General features: G+C 43.2%; 1 protein-coding gene across 2 annotated transcripts in view; it reads right to left on the bottom strand.

Annotated features, from left to right (window-relative positions):
• UNC5D (unc-5 netrin receptor D) overlaps positions 1 to 24507 on the bottom strand; it is a 615641-nt gene that overhangs the window by 43878 nt on the left and 547256 nt on the right. For both annotated transcript variants that reach the window (XM_061134611.1, XM_061134612.1), the window contains one exon: positions 1855 to 2023. In XM_061134611.1, coding sequence (XP_060990594.1) covers positions 1855 to 2023 — 169 coding nt within the window. The remainder of the gene's footprint in view (positions 1 to 1854; positions 2024 to 24507) is intronic.

The raw sequence follows: 24507 nt of genomic DNA, 5'->3' as shown, positions 1-24507 counted from the left end.
CTTTTTTCCAGAATACTTTTATTGAACTCATTTTCTTGGTGTTAAATGTTTTTCTTTTATCAAAATAACTGCTGACATCAGGAGCTGAAGGAACGGCTATATTCAGTGTAGAGTTGGAATTTGATTTAGTAGGTTATAACAAACATCACTTTCAAAGCTCTAAAATTTTCGGTTAATTTGTTCAAGGCCAAATTAAAGAAAACAAAAACAGCCTTGAACCTTAACATCAATGAGAAAATTTTATGTTTTTTATAAAGGTCTATTTCTGAAAACCTCTTCCAATATCCTTAAGGTAATGTTTACTTTCTTTCAAATATTTTATCCTCTTTTCACTCCATCAAAATCATGCATGAGGGACCATCCAATAAATGGTTTGAATAAGATGTATCAGAGTATTTCACCCTCCCTGCTAAGGTATGTGTGACCGATTTGATAGAGAGTAAATCGAACACCATCTGGATGTAAATGACTGTGAGGAAGCGCTGGGAAGGAAAACTAATGTGGTAAAAATCCAGGCAAAGCAAGATGTAATGAAAAAGAGCTCCAAATCCGGCCCCTTTATGAAACCTATGGAACCTCACACCCCTGGAAATTCCCCTGTGGTTGTATCACAACTGAATAAATAACAGAATGCATTTTCAACAAAGAAGAGGGACTAGTTTCAAGACAGAACTGGGCAGGGTAACTGTAACCACTGAAGCAACTGGGAATTTTCTTCTCCTCAAGAAACATGACTTTCCTTTTACTTCCTTCTCCTGAAGCATCTCCTGGGAGGTAAGATCCCAGGGCTAGCTGGAAGAGGTCATCGTGTTCCAACAAGATAATTCATCTGCTTTCAGGCAAACTGACCCCAGACAGACATCAAAGGAATCCCCATCAGACAGATAAATCAGGTTTCGCTTAAAATAACCAGCCCCCTGCAATCTTTCTTTGTCGTGACCGGCTCTCTTGTCCTCACTTTTCTCTTGTGGATTCTCAGCTTGTCTCTTTCCTTCTCTCCTTGTACTGTTTCTTACATTCATTCACATACACAGGGAAAGACAGAATGATTTCCAAGGCCTTCATTAATTCAGCCACATCTACCTAGCAGCTACTCTGTTCCTGAATACTTCCATATAAATTTGTTACAATCCCTATTTTGGCAAAACCAGGTAGTGATTCCTTTTATGAATACAGCTGGCTTACCCTGGGCCTCTTCCCTAATTCCCACAGAGGCCACAGGGAAAGTCAGCTGGGGCAGGGAAATGGCCTGGGAACCAAGGCAGAAGTCACGGTCTCAAGTACGAAAGGCAGGTGCACAAGGGTACATGCCTGTGGGGGTGATTACAAGTGTATTCTAAAATCAAAAGAAAAAGCTTCATATCCTCTCTGGCTTCTTTTTCCCATTATGACACCCGTGACACATACACACAGCTAGCCAATACCTTGAGGATGCTGTAAATACTGGCCACCAACCCCCTGAAAAACAAGCAAATGCTCACCAATTTCATAGCTGGCTTGTGTGAAGAGAAGGGAAAGTTAATTCCATTCCACAGGTGGAACCTAAGCCCTGTTTTTTTTTTTTTTAAAGCTGTTTATTTTGTAGTGGAGCAGAGCCGATTAACAATATTGTGATAGCTTCAGGTGAGCAGGGAAGGGACTCAGCCATACACATACACGTATCCATTCTCCCCCAGACTCCCCTCCCATCCAGGCTCCATATAACACAGAGCCGAGTTCCCTGTGCCATAGAGGAGGTCCTTGTTGGGTATCCACTTTACATATAGCGGTGGGTGTGTACACATGTACTGTCCATTCCAAACTCCGTACAGCTGTATTTTTTTTTTTTTTTTAAGGAAGGCTCTCGGGTCTCACCTCCCAGTTGCCCTGCTGGGTCCTCTTCTTTAAATGGATGTTCCAGTGCTCAGAGCTGACATCCGCACAGTGTGGGATGGTCAGGGCGAAGGGAGTGGTGACGATCATGTCGGGGGGACCACAGGTGACTTCTGGACTCAGGAGCACCTCGGATCCATCCGACTGGAGGCTGTACGGTTGGGAAAGAATAAAGAGAGAAACATGTAAAGGAGTGGGGGGGCATACCTGGATGAGAATTTAGTTACAGGGGTTATTAGCAAAACCCTCTCTGGGACACCCTCCTGAGGAATACCACCTCTTGGAGGGTGCCTGGGCAGGACTACAGACATCTGTCTTGAACCACTCAAGCATACAGACTAGTTTTGTTAATTTGGTTCTTCTAAAGGTGAGCCTAGATTTCATATGTAGATTTTAAGAAACAAAATGACAAAAGCTTCTTGAGAAAGACAGGGCAGAGCAGTAGAAAGAAAGACCTAGCTGGCATGTCACACACCAGCTGCTGAATCCTTATTCTTGTTGATAATATTATCAATGACCAAAGCCAAAATTGTCATAGAAGTGACCAATCTGGTAATCCCAAGAACACATCCTACAAATACGTTTAATGCTAGTCAGCAACAAAACAAATTACTTTTGTAAACAAAGCAACACTTTAAATGAATCCAGACTGAATGTCTCTTCTGGTTTTGAAAACATTTATTTTCTGCCAATGTGCAAATACACAAGTTTTATAGTGATAGTGAGTAGACAGTTATAAACTGCATAATCAAATACATGAATATATATCTTTCATCTTTTTCCTATTTTAGCTATAAATTTAAAATCATTCTACCTAAACCTGGTGTTTAGATTTTCCTGTATTGTGAATAATTTACAACGAAAAGGCACAGCCATGAAACAGATCAAAGAAATTTGACTAAAAGGAAATAATACCACCTGACTGAATGCCTTCCTGTTCCGTTTTTGTGGCTTTTGTTTTTAATCTCTGCCCTTAAACAGTAAGATGGAGTGGGTTATAGGACAGCAATCAATGAGAACCCAGAGGTCTACCCATTTTCCCCAGCTGCTATGTGTTTTAGAAAAAGCTAATTGATTTTTTTTTTTTTCGGTATTTTCACTTGTAAGAAATAGACTGATTCAGAATATAGTCTGTAAAGCAATTCAGGAACCTCAGATGAACAATGCGACGTGAGAGCTAGGATTGATATTATTGCCTAAGTTTTCTCTCATCTCACCGAGGAAGGGCATCTAAGAATGTCATCCCTGATCAAAAGAGCTAGATGAAGTTAGTACTAAAAGATACTGCCTTTTCTGTGGTCTTGTATAAACAACCGGGTTTTCCACGAGCACATCTAACGTGTTAATTTCTGAATTGCGTTTGTGGACACTGCTTGTTTGCTTCTCTGGTTGGTCATGGTCACCCTTTAGCTCATTATCTATAATTTGCTGCCGCAACAAAAGTCAAGGCAGATAAGCAAGGAGGAGCATCTCATATCTCCAGGACCTAAAGCAGACCTGAACACGATCACAGGCTCTTCCTCCCTCCCCAAGAAGCTGCCTTCCCCAAAGTCAGCCTTCCACGTAGGCAACCAAAGTTACGGCTCTTCCTTTCCAGGCAAAGCATAGGCAAAATGGAAAATATGCCTTTTATGCATTTACGTCTCTAAGTAGGGCAGGCCAAGTCGGGGTTGGGGGTGGTGGTGGTGGGTGGGTCTGGAAAGTCAGGTTTTAGTAATCACGAATGTTCTGTGAACAGCCTAGAATGCTCTACTTGAGGTGTGAATCGAATGTGAGGAGGGCTCTAGCCAGCATGAGGCAGCAGTCTGCGCGTGGATGCCTGCCAGTGGCCATTAGAATGTTTTCCGGGTAATTGCTGCTTGCGTCCTCACAGACAGGGATAGCTGGTGTGCATGTGAGTGACCAAGGACAAGATCCTAAAAGCACTTGAATAGCTTTCAGAGAAGCATTCCCCCTTGTTGAGCATATTGTTCAAACATATGGGAATTGGGGGAATTATTTAATGCCAAATGAACTGAAAGCAGCTCATTAGATGAACTCTCACACTTGTGAATAGAAGGCGCCTTTCAGTAATAACTTAAAACATCATTAGGAGTTGGAAGGGGTGCACGTAGACACCTAGGTGGGACGTGGGATGGGACTTCACGTTAAGCAGACATTGGACATTTCTGGAAGCGCAAAGGAAGTAAGATTTCTGTCTAATTCTCCTACTGTGAAAACAGTGTCCGTATGTGTAGGTCTGTCTCTGGTGAAGGAACAAAACTTAATCTCTCCGTTTTTCTTCCCCCTGTGATTAATAATGATTTGCCCTTTTCTGCCACCTTCTATCTGGGGCAATCAGGGAGATTTACAAATATTAATTAAAGCGCTCCACACACCTGTGCGCGCAGGTATTAACAACATAAGGTCGCAGGGAGTCAGTCAAAGAGATGGTGGCAAAGTCACCCCAAATTTCTGACTTCTGGAGCTTCTGAGCCCTGTGGCTAGATGCACTGTGTTTATCTGTTGGTGCTAGGAGATGGCTGGCCCTCTGTCCCAAATGAAGATGCAGGAAAAAATGTCATCCAAGTAGGGTCATGGATACAGACCTAGGACATCTGGGGGCAACAGGGCTGAGGGAAGAAGCTCATAACTGGGCAAAACCAAAGATTTGTAAGGCAAGTGTGGATGGCATTTAAGTTTGCCAACATCATATTGAGCTCAGCAAAGTCCGTTTGGGTTTTTCCATAGGATGTTATGGGAAACCCCATGAACTTTTCGGCCAATCCAGTATTACATACACCAAGGAAGTATTCATGCTCTTGCTAGGGGTTTAAAAAAGGGCAACACATTCTTCTAAAATTGCTGTGAGCTCCCAATAAGTGGGAAATAAGAACAGCAGTGATTTTCTGGACCATAATATGAACAGTCTCTCTGTGCATCACACACACTCGTGTATGAAAAGTCTGGTTGTATGAGATGTTTGCTATTTAATTTTTTCATTTTGTTACCAGACCCTGCCTTTTCTCCATATATATGCTGTACATGTTTATGAATGCTGATATAAAAAGATATCATAATTTAAGAGCCAGGTCTGTGTAAGCAGGTGGCTTTATTGATCAACTGTATGGAAACTTGGTTGTGAATTCAAATTTCTGCTCTTGTAGTGCAGCTGAGAGTTCTGGGGAAATTTTTGCCATCTCTTTAGCTGTGATGTCCCCAACCACCAAATAAATATACTTGGCAGGAGAGGGTGCTAGTAAAGGGCATGAGGCCTCTTGTCTGGAAGTCTGGCAAGACAGAAAGCCCCCATGGCTAACCCTGGTGAGTTACCAGCGAGAGAACCCAGAGTAGCAGAGGAGCGGCAGAGAACACAAAAGTAGTGGAAAAGAACTTGATCGTGTCCTATCTGTGGGCTTCACGGCACTGTCTCTGATACCACATCCCTCCACTGACCTTTTCTGTGTCAAGAAAACCAGTGAGGGTGGAAGAAGGGAAAGCCCTGTGGAGCCTCACTTGCCTCCCATAACACATAACCTCTACTCGAGGACTTCCCTGGGAGGTCAGTGGTCAAGACCCTGCGCTTCCAATGCAAAGGTTGTGGGTTCGATCCCTGGTCAGAGAACTTAAGATCCTGCATGATATGCAATATGGTCAAAAATATATATATATTACACTCCAAGATTGTTCTGGAGTTAAAAGAAGTAAAGCCTAAAGAGCACCTAGTATGTGCTCCATGCAGGAGGGTTCTGCTTCTCAATCCTCAATTCCCATCTCTCCTGCCTTTTTATGAGTCTTATTTCTACAGAAGCTGTGCTTTTGGATGGCTGCTTTATTTAATGTGTGCATGCATGCTCAGTCATGTCTGATTCTTTGCAACCCCATGGACTGTCACCCACCAGGCTCCTCTGTCCATGGGATTTTCCTGGCAAGGCTACTGAAGTGGATTGCCATTTCCTACTCCAAACTTATATTCAATAGATTGCCCTTACCTCAACACACGTGCTTTAAGGGGATTTCCAGTGCCTGAGGATGAATACTATGGGAATTGGAGGCACCTTGGCAGTGCTTTCGTATTTCCATCATGGTCACTTCTCAACTCAGCAGTCTGAGGAATCCCACTGAAAATGCCAACATCTTGCCCTCTTCCCCCCACTTAAGGAACTGTAGCTTTTCTCCTGCTCTGGAACCTTCCTTCAGATGTCCCCACATCTCACTCCCTCGTACCCCACAGACCTTTGCTCCCTTTCCTTCAATAACTAACAAGGCATTTCCCCAGTCATGCCTGAGTGATGTCACTGCAACATTCTCACCCTGAAAGCTGATCTTTGTTTTCCTTTTATTTCATACTCATTGCCTTCCAATGCCCAATAGAGACCACAAGCACTCAAAATAATTACGAAGAAAGCATAGGAACCAGTGGTTTCCAGTGACCAAGTCTGGAACATTTTCAGCATCAAAGTGAATAATGGTAGTAAAGGATGATAACCCATTGAATAAAATAAGGAACCAGGAAAGATACAGATATGAATGGGAAGGGAAAAACTCTTCTATACAGTAGCAAACAACCATGTTGTGTTAGTTGCTCAGTCATAGCCCGCCAGGCTCCTCTGTCTATGGAATTCTCCAGGCAAGAATACTGGAGTGGGAAGCCATTCCCTTCTCCAGGGGATTCTTCCCAACACAGGGATTGAACCCAGATCTGCACTGCAGGCAGATTCTTTATCACCTGAGCCACCAGGGAAGTCCATGCAGTAAGAAGTCAACTAGTAAGTGTAGAAAGTCATCATTTGACAACTAATCATATTAATAATTGACTCAGTTAAGGATTATGAATAGGATGCTATATACTCTGGTGAAAGTTTGAAGAATAAGAGACTATTTGCATGGCTTCAAAGTATCTTTCCACAAGGTACTTATTAATTACAAAGGATTGACATGACTTTGTACTTGAGAACCTTGGCAGATACCACCTAACCCAAGTTCTCAGTTAATCTTGCCAGTAAAGGGATTAATTTTCAGAACATACTTCTTGATATGAAAAAGCAAAAGGAACTCAGCATCACTTCTGTAACATTCCTGCCAATAATACTTATACTGACACTAATCATAAGAACTTATTAGACAAATATCAGCCCAACGTAAAGGATATTTACAAACTAACTGATCTGCACTCTTGAAAACCGTCAATATAATGAACTAGCAACAGACTCAGGAACTGCACTAGATTAAAAGAGACCAAAAAAGGTGCATGATAACAGAATGTAGTGAATGGACCTGAATTTTCATTGCCATAAAGGACATTATTTGGATAACAGGTGATATATGAATAAAGTCTGTGAAGTAAATAATAGTATTGTATCTAAGTTTTTCCTGATTTTGATCATTTGCTTTGGTCATGTAAGAATTTGTGTTTAGGATACACACAATGAAGTATCTGGGGGCAAAGGAATATCTTGTTCACGATGGTTAAAAACTGTGTGTATTTTATTGGATTGGTCAAAAGTTTGCCTCTAACATGGAAAAATTGGAACAAACTTCTTGGCTAACCCAGTACTTACACAGATGGAGAAAGAACCAGCAGAACACAGAAAACATACTAAAATGTTAACGTTTGTGAATCTGGGTGTGGGAAGGCTGGGAACTCTATACAGAGGATCCTTGACCACTTGGGAGTTTACGGGCACCAACACTCTCTACTAAGTCAAAAACCCATGCATAACTTATGATTATCCTTCAACTTCCATGATTCTCCGTATCTGTGGCTCCACACCTGTGGATCCAACCAAACACAGCTTGTAATTATTGACTATTGAAAAGTGAACCCATCCAGTTCAAAGCCATGTTGTTCAAGAGTCACCTGTACTATTCTTGCAGCTTTTCCTTAAATTTGAAATTCTGCTGAAACAGACAGACACTAATGAAGAGGGGATCAGGGCTAGAATTCCTACAATGAAATCACTAGGGTCACTGACAACTGCACAGAATGTGTGATCGTGGTTCTGAACTTGGTGCTGGCAAGGTTGTGGTCCAGACCTTGCCACGTGGGGACTCACATTCTGCAGCACCATCTGCCCACCAAGGTCAACAGAAGGTCACTGTGAAGGTCAGCTGCAAGGCGGCAAGTGCTGCCCATGGCAGGTCTGGAGCTGCATCCGGGCACATTTGGCTCTTGTTCTCAACATCTATTGACCTGATTCTAGGCTTGCAGCGTGTCACTCTTTTCAAACAAAACACTCAGCTCCGTTTTTAAAGATGGGGTTTGACTGTTGTCATCTGCCATGCTGTGCTTGGTAATCATCACCCTCTCCTTTCCTACTTATGGTCTACATTACAGATGAATGTAGGTTTTTGATCACCTTTACCCAGAGCATCACTCAGGAATGCGGGGGTAATGATAGTTTTACTATGCCAGACCCTGGGTCGATCCATAATTAAATCATATTTTAATGGAATAGACATAAAAAAGCTGATAGATGAAAGCTATACTTAGCTGGCTCCAGCCTCCTACAGTTTTCTACCTGAGATGATACAGAGTTTTAACTATTATTATTCTTTTTCTCTTTTCCCTGAAATCCTCATACTGACCAACAGTGGTAACATTGCTGTGGATAAAAATCACGGTTTGAGGTTTATGATTTCTCTTGTTTTACTCGAGTGTGATGCCTGTGTCACTACACACCTCTGACCAAATTTTTGAGATCGGTAGGAAACACCATTTCAGGATCTCTCAGAGAGACAGGCCCTTTCGAAAGCCAGCATGGCGCATCAGTCAACCCCAACAGTGACTAGGTCTCCTGGGGGACTTAACTCCAGTGGGCTTCCCTGATGGCTCAGATGGTAAGAATCTGCCTGCAGTGCAGGAAGACCCGGGTTCAGTTCCAGGGTGGGGAAGATCCCCTGGAGAAGGGCATGGCAATCCACTCCAGTATTCTTGCCTGGAGAATTCCATGGACAGAGGAGCCTGGCGGGCTACAGTCCATGGGGTCGCTGAGTCGAACATGACTGAGCGACTAACCAACAACTGCTCTGTAAATAGGATTTATATTGTAAAGATTTATTTATTTATGGCTGTGCTGGGTCTTGGGGCTTCCCTGGCGGCTCAGTGGTAAAGAATCTGCCTGCAATGCAGGAGACTTGGGTTTGATCCCTGGTTCGGGGAAGATCCTCTGGAGAAGGAAATGCAACCCACTCCAGTACTCTTGCCCGGAGAATTCCTTGGACAGAGGAGCCTGGTGGGCTACAGTCCCTGGGGTCGCAAAGAGTCGAACATGAGTGCAGTGACTGAGCATGCACGTGCTGGGTTTTCAGTACTGCTCGTGGCTTTCTCGGTTTGGAGCAAGTGGGAGCTATTCTCTGTTGCGGCGCACAGGCTTGTCATTGTGGTGGCATCTCTTGTTGCAGAGCACAGGCTCTAGGTGTTTGGGCCTCAGGAGTTGAGGCTCTTGGACTCTAGAGTGTGAATTCTGTAGTTGTGGTGCATGGGCTTAGCTGCTTCGTGGCAAGTGGAATCTTCCCAGACCAGGGATCAAACCCATGTCTCCTGCATTGGCAGGCGGATTCTTAACCACTGGACCACCAGGGAAGTACCTTAAATACGATTTAACAAAATAGACTTCTAGAAAGAGAGGATGGGTGATTAAGGGCAGAATAGAGGGGAAAAAATGTTGAACAAAATCTCTTTATCACAGTAGATTCCTCTTTCAGTCTTTAAGTAGCTGTAAAACTGTAATGTGGTTCTGAAGTCCTTGGGTATCTTGTTTAAAATTATATTCCTGGACACCACCCATGATGATTCTGATTAAGTATTTCTGAGATAGGGACCAGCAACTTGTACTTTTCACTTGCACCGTCTGTTTGCACATTAGCTAGGCACTACTGTTGGAGAAAAGTGTGGTTCTTGAAAACTTGAGTGATTCTTGAGAAAGCATCTGAAGCCATACCTTACACAGTGGGGGCAGAGTGGTCTGTCAGATACAGATCAAGCAGGCTTCTGAAATGGAACTTACATGCTGGCCAAGTTGAAATGCTCACTATGAAGGCTTTGGATGAGGCTACTACGGTTCAAAAATGCAAATACACAGGGTCAGTTCCTTCATCGCCTTTCTCTAAATAGCACGTGTATTCATACAGAAGGCTGCCTGGTTGGGGAGGTGACGAGCAGTCACTGGAAATGATTTCACAGCTCTTCACACCATTCTATGCCATTAGTTGGGGCAGGAGAGGAGCAGTTAGAACAGTGGATTATAACAAGCAACGGGCACCGTTTGCAGAGGATGGAAGCATATGGCTTTACTATTAAAAGGCTTAAAGATCAGTGCCGCCCACTTTGTGTTATCTGATATAGGATCATGGGTGGGGACTTGGCACATGGGATTTGGGGTTGGGGGGGGCCAGTTACACACAGGCTGCAATCAGGATTTGACTTTGCTGAAATGTAAGCAACACCCCCACTGAGAGAGTCAACTGTCTGCATATGTTCAGCGGCTTTAGTTTACACACACATTCATTGGGTGTTTACCAATTAATATACTAAAGGAATCACAAATCATGTGTAAATCACCAGTTCCTAGACACAATTTAAACCTCATCTTTCATGCAGTGTCGGCGTTTAGCTTTGTTTACTAGGAGAAGTGGAATAATGATGGCTTAGGTAGAGTGCTTTAAAGTGAACCAGAGAGAGGGGAGAAGAGGGGATCTAGGTGGTACGCTGCTATGACAGGTTTTATTATCTGCTAAGTTGTTTCCTCATTGCCATTCTGGATGGGGAAAACAGCCTTCTCTGGAGGAACCTGAATCCAGTGTCAGAGAAGCACTTCATTTGGGTGGGGGTGGGGCAGGGACAGGACACAGGAGTAATCAGGTCAACACCATCAAGGAGACAGAAGGGTGTGGCACGGGGAGGAGGGACGTGGCCGAAGTCACACCCCCTTGTGACAGAGCTGGGGTCAGAATCTCCTGTTAGTGGTGGGGGTCCTGTGGTGTGGGATGGGGGTACCAGCATTAGAGGAGACAGATGTTCCCTGGGACGTGGTCTCTGAACCTTGAACCTTGAAGGTGCAATGCTGGCATGAGAATTGGTAAGATGGTATTCACAGACACTGGAGAAAGGAAAACACAGCACTTTGAGGAGTGTAGTGTGGCCACCACAGACACTTGTGTTGGTTCCCTATTACTGCTGTTCCGTAGGCTTACTGCATCTTACCTGCCCTGGTGGCTCAGGCGGTAAAGAACCTGCCTGCAATGCGGGAGACCCAGGTTCTATCCCTGGGTCAGGATGATCCCCTGGAGGAGAGAATAGGGACCCACTCCAGCATTCTTGCCTGGAGAATTCCATGGATAGAGCCGCCTGGTGGGCTACAGTCCATGGGGTCGCAGAGTGGGACATGACTGAGTGACTAAACTTTCATAGACTTACTGTATCAAAACAACACAAGTTTAAGTTACAGTTATGTAACTGTAATAGAAGTCCCCAGGGAGCTAAAATGAAGGTGTCAGCAGGGCAGGATTCCTGCTCAAGGTTATGGAGAAGGATCTGTTTCCTGGGCTTTCCCAGCTTCTAGAGGTCACTGGCATTCTTTGGGTGGAAAGCCCTTCTTCCATTGGTGAGCCTTATAACATCCTCCAGTCTCATTATCTGACGGACACTCCTATCTCCTCTTAGAAGGATCCTTCTGTGGGCTGACTGCATAATCCAGATGATCTTTCTTTCTCAATGTCCTTAACCTTTCATCCCATTTGCCAGGTCCCTTTCGCCATGTAAGGTGCCAGGGATGAGGGTATGGACATCTTTGGGATGCCATTCTTCTGTCTACCACTGGCCTTTTCATGGCTTGTCCACTTTAAATTTAGGACCTCAAGACCCCTTTGCTGCTGCCTCCTGACCCCCTGCTGTTTCCTGGACACCACACAATCTTTGAGGGGGTCGGTTGACCTTTGGGTTATCTTCATGCTTCAGCTGAAGTTCATGTGCAGAGTGAAGCTCCCTATCTGCCTCTGACTTTATGAGGTCCTGGGAAATTGTTATGGTTTGTCTTAAAGACTGTAACCAAGGGAGGGAGGCAGTTGATCATGCAGGTGTTTGAAGGGCTTGCTTTAGTAAGCACGAGGGCAACCCCAGTGTGGGTTGGCATCTTCTCCTGGCATATTTATTAAGCTATAACCAAGTGAAATGGAAAGGATGATATATATTAAATATCTTAATAGGATAGGTTATTTCTACTTCCAGCATGGGCAATAAAAGAGACGGCACATACAAATAAAAATAATTACAGTATGCGCTGTTTCTTTACAATGCACAATCAAACTCACAAACCAGTGACTTTCCTCTTACTGAATTAAGATGCCCCCTCCATTCAGACCTATTAACCACATTCACAGACCATTGTTATCTTGTCAATGGCATCTTTAATTAAAAGACTCCGCTGGACCACTCTAATCACTTCACATTGTGAGCTCCTGTGGGCTTCGAATGCACTTTGATGAAAATGATGGCAATTTTCATGCATGCAGTTTGTGTGTGGACCAAGGGGATGTGAGGTGGAGGGGATGGGTAAGGAGCGTGGTACGGGGAAGTTCTCTTTTCCAAAAAGAGCAATCATAAAATGACAAAGTGAGAATCCTCCCTTTTCTTTCTTGCTTTCTTTCACTGTTTTTCTGTTCTCCACCTCATTTTGGGGGTTAATGGCTTTATACTCTAACCTAAATGACTCTGTGAAGAAACCATTGTGATTTCACTGCAGAAAAGACTTCAGATCAAGGTGCATTAACCCTTCTAAGCCATTAAGGTACCATTTGATAAATTGCCCCTTTTATGACACTGCCTGGCCCTGGTAGCCTGGAGGAATTGATGTGCTTCCCAAGTGGTAGCCATTTACTCCCCTCTCTGGGGCACAGGCGGCGACTCTGTTTGTTATTTTGGAGCACCTCTTCTCCTCAATGGGTCCCTATGGCTGTTACAGAATTAACACCACATCTCCTCAAAGGGATAGCTAGATACCATCAGTGTGATTATTCCAATAGAAATGTTGAAAACTGAAAGCAACAAACCAAATTCAAATCCGTGACTGACCAGTAAACAAATAGTGTCATTTATATCCATCACTCTCCAGCAAGGAAAGCCTGGCAAAGTGGACAGGGACAAAGCCTACTCAAGTTGGCATAAGCACCTGCCCCAGCTTGATGCTGACCTCCTCATCTAAACACCAGTCCACCCAGAACCCCTTGTTTGGACCCATAGAGTATACCTCTAAGGCATCAATCAAGAGGCAAGGATGCTATCAGAAACAGAGGCAGATGAAAGAACTGATGTGGGGTGTCTTTTGTATCATCACAAGGCTCTTTAATTTTTATTTAAAATTTAAAAATTTTTTTAGATTCTCTTCCATTAGTTGATACCAGAAGATTGAATATAGCTCCCTGTGCTATCCAGTAAGACCCTGTTGTTTATCCATCCTATATGTAATAGTCTGCATCTACCAATCCCAAACTCCCAATTCTTCCCTCCTCTACACCCCTCTGCCTTGGCAACCACAAGTCTGTTCTCTGTGAGTCTGTCTGTTTCACAGAGAGGTGCATTTGTGTCATATTTTACAATGCTACGTATAAGTGACACCATATGGTATTTGTCTTTCTGTCTGACTTCCCTTAGTATAATCTCTAGTTGCATCCATGTTGCTGCCAATGGCATTATTTGTTACTTATTGTGACTAATATTCCACTGTCTATGTGTACCTCATTTTGTTTATCCATGCTTACTTATGTTGTTGGACATTTAGGATGCTTCCACATCTTGGCCATTGAAAGTAGTACTGCCATGAACACAGGGGTGAATGTATCATTTTGAATTACAGTTCCATCTGGGTGTATGCCTAGGAGTGTGCCTGTGGATCATATGGCAACTCTAGTCTTAAGACAAGGCTCTTGATTTTAGAGTGAACACTTACTATGTTTGATGTCACTGAACTGAACTTTCCTCTGAGTCTAGGAGTGCATTAGTAGTTAAAAGGGAAGGACTCAATATCACTGAGACAGAGCTCAAGAAAATTCCATGTGCTTTTCCAACTTTTTAATTAAAAAAAAAAAAAAACAGATAGACAAAGTGTAGCATGTAATTTGCACAGGACTTGTCATATTTAAAGTCACTCTACTGTCCAAATCCTGGAATTCAGTTAATAAAACACAAAATTTACAGATTGAGGTTTAGAGAAAGAAAATGACTAGCTCAAAGCTGCCCAGGCTGGACGTGGCAAAGGGGATTGGAACTCAGGGTTTCTGGGTCCTTTGCGGTCCTCAGCTATGTCATCTCATTTTTAATAACTCTTCAATTTTCATGCAATGTTAATGCCTAAGTCTGTACTACTTTCCTGATATGTTCTGTATGTCATTCATTTACTCCAGGGTTGGCAGATTCTTACCTAGCTAGGAAGGAAAGAAAACAAAGGAAGGCAGAAGATTCCACTGGGCATGAGGCACGCAGACCCAGTCTGCATCCAGTATCGTAATACTTTGCTGGGAGCAGCACTGTTGTCCCATGCTCCAGCCAAATGAGTGACGTGCGGGCATGCATGCTAAGTCACTTCAGTCGTGTTCAACTATGCGACCCCACAGACTGTAGCCTGCCAGGCTCCTCTGCCCATGGCATTCTCCAGGCAGGAATACTGGAGCGGGGATTGCCCTGCCCTTCTCCACGGGAACTTCCTGACCTGGGGATCGAACCCACCTCTCCTGTGTCTTCTGCATTCAGCAGATTCTTTACTCCTGAGCCACCAGGGAAGCCCAAACAACTGCCATGGGATTTCAATTCAGCAGGTGTCTTTATTTTTTCATGAATATACATATGATTTTTGTATTTTATTTATTCTGTAATCAGTTTTCTCCCTACCTCTTTTCTTATAAGAGAAAGAGCTGTATTTGTTCCAGAAAAAAAATCCAGAGTTGCTCCCAAAGCAACTGTTATCACAAACTCTCAGGTGACTTCAGCTGGCAAACCTCTCTCTTCTAATTAATCGTCAGTTCCCAAGCCAGAATTCTGTGAATTATCTTCAAGTCCTTCATCTCTCTCACTCCACATTAACCCCCCCACACACATGCACACACATCAGATCTTGCTGAGTTCCTCTTCCCCAAGTCTCTCTCTCTCTTTCTCAAAACTCCCCACTGGGAGCAATGTGGGAATAAGAGAAAGGATTTAAAACGTCCACAGCTAGAGACAAGGACACTCAAAAGTAGAGTGACTATCATTTATTGTCCAAACTGAGAGATTCTGAGTGTGAAAAGGAGGACTATTAATATCTGCACTAGCAAAATGAGGCGTCTTTTTACTGTACTCAGAAGGATACTGGAATAATAAAGACTTGAACGTGGGAAGTGGCAATGGAGATGAAGCAGGAGATAATACATACCAAGTGTAAGTAAGCCTCAGCCATCCCTACCCACCAGGTACATTTCAGTTTCCCTTAGTCTAACAAACAATGTTGTACACAGTCAAATCTTTATTTTCTCAGCCTCATTCCTTATCACTCTACTTTTCTTATTTTGTTCTGACTTGCTCAGTTCCAAAATAAGTGATGCTGTTATACGTCTATGCTGTTGCACAGTCTATCCCCTGGAAGACCTTTCACTCAGGTTTTAAGTCAGCTGTCACTTCCTCTCTGGAACCCACCTTGAGCCTTTAACCAAGGTTCATCCCTTCACTCCTGGTTAAATTTGGGTGTCTGTCACCACATGTAGCAAAATATCATTCACTTGAGTTACTGGGTTTCATCTATTGTGGTATTAAGTGGTTCTAGTTTTCCTAGCAGTCATTCTCACAGCTGTGCCTAATGGAACTGTCCATGGTAGCAAGCTACCTTGAAGATGTTTAATTCTATAACTTTTCAGGATTGAATCATTCAAACTGTTTTGGGGGCTGATTTTTGTTCATTTAAAAACTGTAATCTTACACCTGATTCAGAATTCCACATTGCCCACCCCCACCCCCCGCCACGCCGCCCCAAGTACCCATGCACACACCTGTGTACACACTCATGGGTATTTGCAGAAACATAAGGTTCTAGTGTTCTAGGGCTTCCTTGGTGGCTCAGATAGTAAAGAATCCACCTGCAATGTGGGAGACCTGGGTTTGGTCCCTGGATTGGGAAGATCCCCTGGAGACGGGCATTTCAACCCACTCCAGTATTTTGCCTGGAGAATCCCCACGGACAGAGGAGCCTGGCGGGCCACAGTCCCCGGGGTCGCAGAGTCGGACACAACTGAGCGACTAAGCACATTACAAGGCTCTAGATGCTGGGTCTGGGGCAGACAACCCGCTCCCGGGTACATTTCTTCTTCCATGAGCTTATCTCCGTGGCACTGAGAGAAGGGAGATATACACCATCTCTTACTTAACTAACTGTGGCATATTTTCCTCGGATGGCTTACGATACTCCTTAATGGATTCAGTATAAATAGAGGATGACTCCAAAAGGCCTCACTGACAGAGGGCGCTGGATTGCAAACAGCTAGCCCTAAGCATCTGTTGTTCCTTGTGTGTTTCAGGTACACACGCAGCTGGCCCCCAGTTGGCAGTATCTCGACCTGCTCTCTGAGCCTCTTTTCCTCACCCTGAAGTGGCCCCTGGCAAACCTGTTTTCGATCTCATCTACCCTTTCTGGCTCATACCTCCTGGGCTGGGTTCATCTTCTCTACCTCTTGGAAATATGGGGACCTGGAAGTTATGGGAGAGCTCTTTGTCCCTTTCTCCTTGGCATTTGCAGCATGATGTCTCTTCTCAAAGCTTTTATTTTTTCCCTTGTTTCCTGGTAGCACTGAACACTTCACATGTTTGCTATCACTGAATTAAACTGTCTTCTAGGACAGTTTACCAATGTGGTAATGGTTAACACTTAACTTATCTCGGAGTGTGGTAGCAGTTAGACGGGAAGGACTTGGTACAACCACGACACAGCTCAAGCAAATTGCATGGACTTTGTATCTTTGTAAATTAGACAATAAGAAAATCAGGTATCAATATCCACTTCCCGCAGCTGACCTGAATTTTATGAATCATTCTCATCTTGCTTCGGTTTTGGTGAGGTTGGGGACAGCCATTTTTGATCCGCATACTTCCCCAAAATGTGTCTTCTCTTTTTCTCTCTCCATGTCCCATTTTTATGTCAACAGGCAGGGATAAGGCAGGATTGTACATGGGTGGGTGGTGCCCATTCTGATGAAATGATGCTTCTTAGCAGGTTACGCAGGAGGTGGCAAAATTAGCCCTGACATTATAGCTGGTGAGATCTGTGAATTTAGACTGTTGGGGGTACTTAGTTCTTTTTCTCTAAATCAGTTCTGAGGTTTGTCAATTTCAGGAATATAGAACAAGTCCCCCATGTCCCCAAACATCATCTTGATACATATACACAACCTCTGTCCTCCAACCAACACCTCCACCGGAAACAACCTCTTTCCATATATGAGGGGTCCTGTTGTTCCTGGTTTACAGTACTGAGTACCTCTGGCCCTTGTCATTGACTGAACTGAGCTCATAAGACCAATTGTGGGAAATATTCCAGTGAACGTCATAACTCTTGCAGTGAGAAGGCACGGTGTTTTCTTTGCCTGAGCTGCCGTAGGACGGCTTGAAATACAACCTGGTGGGTAAGTCATCCTACCTGCAGAATGCAGACAGAGATGCAAATCGACCCAGAGATTTTAGGCCAGGTTTGCCTTCCCTAGTAGCTCAGATGGTAAAGAATCCGCCTGCAATGCAGAAGACCTGGGTTTGATCCCTGGGTCAGGAAGATCCCCTGGAGGAGGGAATGGCAACCCACTCCAGTATCCCTGGGTTGGGAAGAACTCCAGGCAGTATTCTTGACTGGAGAATCCCATGGACAGGGAGGCCTGGCGGGCTGTAGTCCATGGGGTCGCAAAGAGTCGGACACGACTGAGTGACGGACACTTTCTCCCTGCAGTAATGACCTGACCAGTCACCTGTGTTGGGGTAGAGCCAAAGACAGGTGCTCTTACCTTGCACTCAAGAGGTAAGGTTCTGACTGGGACCACTACACTAACTGCAATAGTCTGATGATAGGGGTTTCTTAGCTTCTGTGAAATCATCTGCCCCGGGAAAAGTGTATGCAGTTTCATATTTTACTTGGATGAGTGGTTTTAAAACGGCCTCAAATGTCTGCTTTGACATAAAGAGTAGTTTACTAGAAACAGATTCATTTCATTAGCACCATTTTTACAAGTGAAATGGCCATAGATATCTGGGTTTTCTTTTTCGTCTTCTAGAGATGACATCCTCCCAAACAGCCTAAGGACATATCTGAGTGCTTGTATCCTCTATTAGGCTGGCTATGTGATCAAGTCATTGTTTATAATTTTGTTTTTGTGTGTGTTGTTCTGGCAACTGTGGAGAAAAAGCTACATGAAGTCATTCTGCAGAAGCAGCTACACTGCAGTGCTGAATCATGAGTTATTACGAGAAAACGGATTGTCTGCTTTATTCCATCCAGACCTACTTTCTGCCCAGTCTTACATTTGGTCTTATTTCATGGTTTGCTATCAAAGCTATTGCACCATTATCAAGGCATCCCCCCAAAGTTAATATTTCCTAACACCACCATTTCTGCCTTCCCAATCCTCACCCCAAGAGGTCCCAGTGGGAAGACCATACCATCTGAGAGAAAATATTCCATCTGGGTTAAGCCCTAATTCCAAATATGTGTCCTTTTGTAAACTCTTCAGGAAGATTATTGACATTTCCAACTCTAGTCTAAGCATTTGGTCAGGAATATCCACATGATAGTGTAATTGGAAAGAGAAATGAATATTTGCCTTTGATTTTATTTTATTGCTTCTCAGAAGAAAGTTCCACATAGTAATGCTCTGGTCCATTTCTCTACGTACCAACTATGGGGCAGGGGAAAAAAGTGAAAGTTGCTCAGTTGTGTCCAACTCTGCAACCCCATGGGCTATACAGTCCATGGAATTCTCCAGGCCAGAATACTGGACTGGGTAGCCTTTCCCTTCTCCAGGGGATCTTCCCAACCCAGGGATTGAACCCAGGTCTCCCGCATTGCAGGTGGATTCTTTGCCAGCTGAGCAAGAGGGAAGCCCATGGGATTGGGGGGGGGGCGGGTAGAAAATGAGAGCTGGGACAGGGTAGTGAGATGACTGTGCTACATCTGTACCATTTTCTGTATATATGTGGGGGAAGCTCTGAAATAACGGATTTTTAAAACACTTTTATTTAAAAACCTTTATGTTTTAAAAAAAGAATTGACTGGTGTATAGTTGTTTTACAATGTTGTATTAGTTTCAGATGTACAGCAAAGTGAATCATTTAGACATAAAATATATCTATTCTTTAGATTCTTTCCCCCTATACTTCATTACAGAGTATTGAGTCGAGTGCCCTGTTTGTCCTACAGTGGTTATCTATTTTATACACAGTACTGTGTATATTGTCAATCTCGACCTCCCACTTTATCCTCCCTTCCTTCCCTCCAGGAACCATAAGTTTGTTGTCTACATCTTTGACTCTATTTCTGTTTTATGAATAAATTCATCTGTACCTTTGTGTTGATGCCACATGATAGGGTATTATATATTTGTCTGTCTGACTTCACTTACTACAATCATCTTGGGTTCATCCAGGTTGCAGCAAATGGCATTATTTCATTTTTTTTTAAATAGCTGAGTATATATTCCATTTCATTGTATATATGCACCACATATTCTTTCTCAACTCCTCTGCTGATGGGCATCTAGGCTGCTTCCATTTCTTGGCTCTTGTAAGTAGTGCTGCGGTGAACATTAAGGTGCATGTATCTTTTCAAAGTATGGTTTTCTCTGGATATATGCCTAGGAGTGAGATTGCTGGGTCATAGGGTAGCTCTATTAAACACCCTTATTTAATAAAAGTTATCAAAACTTTCTTAAAGAAGATGAAAAATCCACCCCCCCCCCCAAAAAAAGCTCCTGAAAAAACGTTAGAAAGAAAAGACCCCAATTCTTTTGAATTAAAGTTTGGGAAAAGAGACAAGCTTGTTAAAAGTGGTCATTGCTGGTTTCCTGCCCTCCAAAGCAGCCTACTAGATACGGGCAGCTATGTTCGGCATTGACTTAGCTGCTTAAATACCCTTGTATCAGGAGAATCCCAAGCGCCTCTCACCTGCAAGTACTTCTGGCAGATCCAAGTTCGTGCTTTTGCCTTTCTGTGAGGCTATTCTAGCTCCTGTGACATCAGGAAGCATTCTCTCTTATTTTGTGAGTGAAGCAGTGCATAAAACCTAATCCTTCTGTCTGTGCCTAGGCCTGGAGTAGAATTGGAAGGAAGCTGCTTAAGGCAATATTTTGGCATCAAAGTGACTTTAAAGTGGTGTGGGGGGGGTGGGAAACAAGATTTGATACCTCCTCCCCAATGTTCCTAGCAGCACTATGTACAGCAGCCAAGACACAGAAGCAACTTAAGTGTCCACCAACAGACAGATGGACAGAGTATATGGCACATATATGCAATGGAATATTACTCAGCCATGAAAAGGAAAGAAATCTTACCATCTGTAACATGGATGGACCTAGATATGATCATGCTAATGGAAGATGACGGAGTAGGATGTGCAGTCATCTTCTCCTGTGAGAAGACCAAAATCACAACTAGCTGCTGAACAACCATTGAAAGGAGAATGTTGGATCCCACCAAAAAAAGATATCCCAAGTCCAAGGGGAAAGGAGAAGCCCCAACAAGACGGTAGGATAGGTTCAATCGTGTTTAAAATCAAATCTCATACCCACCAGAAATGCTTGAAGGGTGCAAACAAAACCTTGTGCACACCAGGACCCAGGGAAAGGAGAAGTGATCCCCAAAGAGACTGAGTCAGACCTGTCTGTGAGTGTTTCAGAGTCTGCTGTGGAGGCACGGGTCAGCAGTGGCCTGAGGTGGGGACAGGGGTTCTGGATGCAGCAGTCCTGGGAGATGCGGCGTGTGGCATAAGTCCTCTTGGAGGAGGTCGCCATTAGCTCCACTATACAGTCACAGAGCAGATGACCCACAAGGCTGGAGGATTAGACCAAAGAAGTTCTCGCATTGTTGCAAAAGTTCTAGGGCCCACAACAGGTTTCCCAACATGAGGATCCAGCAAAGGGACTAAGAACCCCCAGGGAATTTGACTTTGAAGGCCCGTGGGATTTGATTACAGAACTTCCACAGGAAAGTCTGGGAAAACAGAGTCTTGGAGGGCACAAACAAAACCTTGTGCACACCAGGGACCCAGGAGAAAGGAGCAGTGAGCCCATAAGAGACTGAGCAAAGGGAGTCAGTCAGATAAAAATAAACATTACTTATACATGCAATCTAAAATAATGCAAATAATCTACGAAAAAGACTCACAAAGACATAGAAAACAAATTTATGGTTACCAAAAGGGAAAGTGAGGGGGAGAGATAAATTAGGAACTTGGGATTAATAGATAAATGACAAGGATTTATTATATAGCACATGGAATTATATTTAATACCTTGTAACCTATGATGGAAAAGAATCTGGAAAAAAAAAAAACTGAATTACTTGGCTGTACACCTGAACAGTATGGAGGTTCCTTAAAAAACAACAGAACTACCCTCTGATCCAGCAGTCCCACTACTGGGCATATACCTTGTGGTGGGGGGGGTGGTTTAGTCACTTCAGCCGTGTCCGACTCTGTGTGACCCCATAGACGGCAGCCCACCAGGGTCCTCCATCCATGGGATTTTCCAGGCAAGAGTGCTGGAGTGGGGTACCATTGCCTTCTCCGGGTTTAGTCACTAAGTCATGTCAACTCTTGCGACCCCATTGACTATAGCCTTCTAGACTCCTCCGTCCAGGGGATTCTCTAGGCAAGAATACTGGAGTGGGTTGCCATTTCTAGCATATACCCTGAGAAAACCATAATTCACAAAGACATGCACCCCAGTGTTCATTTCAGCACTATTTACCATGGCTAAGCAACCTAGATATCCACTGAAAGATAAATGGATAAAGAAGATGAGGTACACATATATAATAGAATATTACTCAGCCGTGAAAAGCAACCCAACTGGGTCATCTGTAGAGATGTGGACGGACCTAGAGACTGTTATACAGAGTGAAGTCAGTCAGACACAGAAAGGCAAATATCATATATTTACACATATATGTGGAATTTATAAAGAATGGCAAACTATTTGCAGGGCAGGAATAGAGATGTAGATGCAGAGAAGGGATGTGTGGACACTGGTAGGAGGGGAAGAGGTATGAAATGAATTGGGAGATTAGGACTGACAGATCTGCACGACTCTGTATAAAACAGCTGGTGGGAAGCTCAGCTTGGTGCTCGGATGACCTAGAGGGGTGGGATCGGGGATGGAGGGAGGTCCAAGAAGTTGTATACTTATGGCTGATTCATTTCTTCATCCAGCAGAAAGTAACACTGTAAAGCAACTACACCTGAATAACAACAGTAATAGAGCCTGGATTTATCTACTCCTAAACACCCCCTTCCTACCTTCTACTGGGTATAAATACTGGAAAATGTATCTTGGAGCTAGAAATCCCTGGGTTTTATAACCCTTACACTGTTCTTGTCTGGCTAAGTTCTGCTGATCTTTCAGCCATCTTCCCTGCTACCCCCTCTGTAAATCCATCCTTAGAATAGACTTAAGGTCTCCTCCATTTTCCCACTGATCTCTCTGAAATTCTCTATTGCACCACAATTCCACATTGAATTATCACGTTACCATTGTCTTCCACAAATCTGGAACCCTCTCTGTATGCTTCATGGTATTCCCATTGTTAGGCATAAGCCCTGTGTCTCATCAAACACATCTTACCATACTTAAGAATAATATGCCTTAAAGTGGGACACAGTCTAAAAAATACATTATTAGTCAAAAACTTTTGTTTTGGTGCCCAATCCCACTACCACCTAAGGCTAATGTACTAAATTTTCTTGGTCTTAATTTTCAAATCTACAAAATTAGAAGAATAATTATTGTTTACTATACAGGAGGGATGAGAAGATTAAAGGACATATAACCTATCTAAAGTATTAATAGGTAAAATATTTTATCAAATACAATGTATTAATTAGGATTTACTTTATCATCTTTAAAATTATAGTATCACTGTATATATCATATAATCCTATAAAAATCCCTAATAGATAGGTACCCACTATATACCCACAGTCAAAGAGTTTCATTATCTTACCTAGAGTCACATGAATAAGAGCAGTGAGTCTGAACCCAGGGCTCAGATGCCTGAGCTCACACTCTTAGCCACCGAGTTCAAAAGTCTCTGTACATCATGTCCACTAAGTTTCAGCACTGATGTGACACCTGTTTCCAGCCTTTCTTCTCTCAGCTATAACATAACAACAGCAATTTACCACTGTAGATGTCTAAGGAATGTTCAACTTGATTCTGTCTGCTTCTTTTACAGAGCAATTCCAGGGTCTAAGCCTTATAATGCAAGGTCAGAAAGCTGTTAAAGTCTCTGATGTCAAGGAGAGGTGGCATCCTTTAGTCTATGAGCCATGGAATTGGAGTCAGATGTCCTGAAGTCAAATTCCAAATCAGCTGGTAAGTAATACATCCTTGCGGAGCATCTTCCTTTCTTGGAAACTTCATCTTTTTACTCATTGCAAAATCTGTACAAACTACCCCCCCCCCTTTTCTTTTTACTGGGGAGATTAAATGACTTAAACACCTTGCAAGTTATACTGAGACAGAGGTAAGTAAGTATTTTTCCAAGGATGCAAGGTCTCCTCCTAGCAAACTATTTAATGTGTACCTATATGCGTGCAAAGTCAGCAGAGTTTATTTCCTCTGCATTATGACCAACCAAAGGTCCAGACTGATAGAAGAGGTAGTTAGAAAAGCTTCATTAGGATGGTGGTTCAAGTCTGAGAGTATAGACAAAGCAGGAACATTGAGGAAGGAAAGTGACATCATTCCACCTAACAGAAAGTATTGGGTTGGTCAGAAAGTTTGTTTGGATTTTCTGTAACATCTGAATGAAATTTTTGGCTAATTCAATACAATCCCCTCTTGGAAATTTCCCAGGTATGCAAGTAGGATGTTCTAAGAGAGATAGGGCACATTCAATTCAGACAAAGAACAACCTCACTTCAAACTTAGCAAAATGTTAAGTATATCCATCTGAGACTATTTGAATACAGGGGTTTGTTCTGAGTCTGTGGTTCACTCCACACAGCTACAACCCTGGGTATCTGCTAAAGAATTTGCATCTGTGCCATCCATTACAGTTCCACTAAGTCATCACCCTGCTGCACCAGGGATGTAACTCAGGAAAGAGTAACAGAAATGTATCATCAATAGGAGAATGGAACAGCCTTAAACACAGAATCAAGATGGGCAGTCAGAAAGTCCAATTCACACACTGAACTAAAAGTCAGAGCAGTGCTGTTCCAGCTTTACGAACTTGGGGAAATGGGTCTTAATCTGAGCTCATCAAGATCAGAATGACAGACAGCATAAGATGAAAATGGGTTTTCAAGTGATCTTACAAAGAAAAGAGAGGACACTAAATAGGTAAGTCAGTGGTCTCCTGATTAATCACAGGATTAAAAGCAGAACTCAGATTGGAGCAGCCCCTTAGCAAGGATGGAAAAAATTTACCTGAGCTTTAAA

Source organism: Dama dama, chromosome 32, assembly GCF_033118175.1.
Source record: "Dama dama isolate Ldn47 chromosome 32, ASM3311817v1, whole genome shotgun sequence".
Lineage (NCBI taxonomy): Eukaryota > Metazoa > Chordata > Mammalia > Artiodactyla > Cervidae > Dama > Dama dama.
This window is presented reverse-complemented; position numbering and strand designations above follow the sequence as displayed.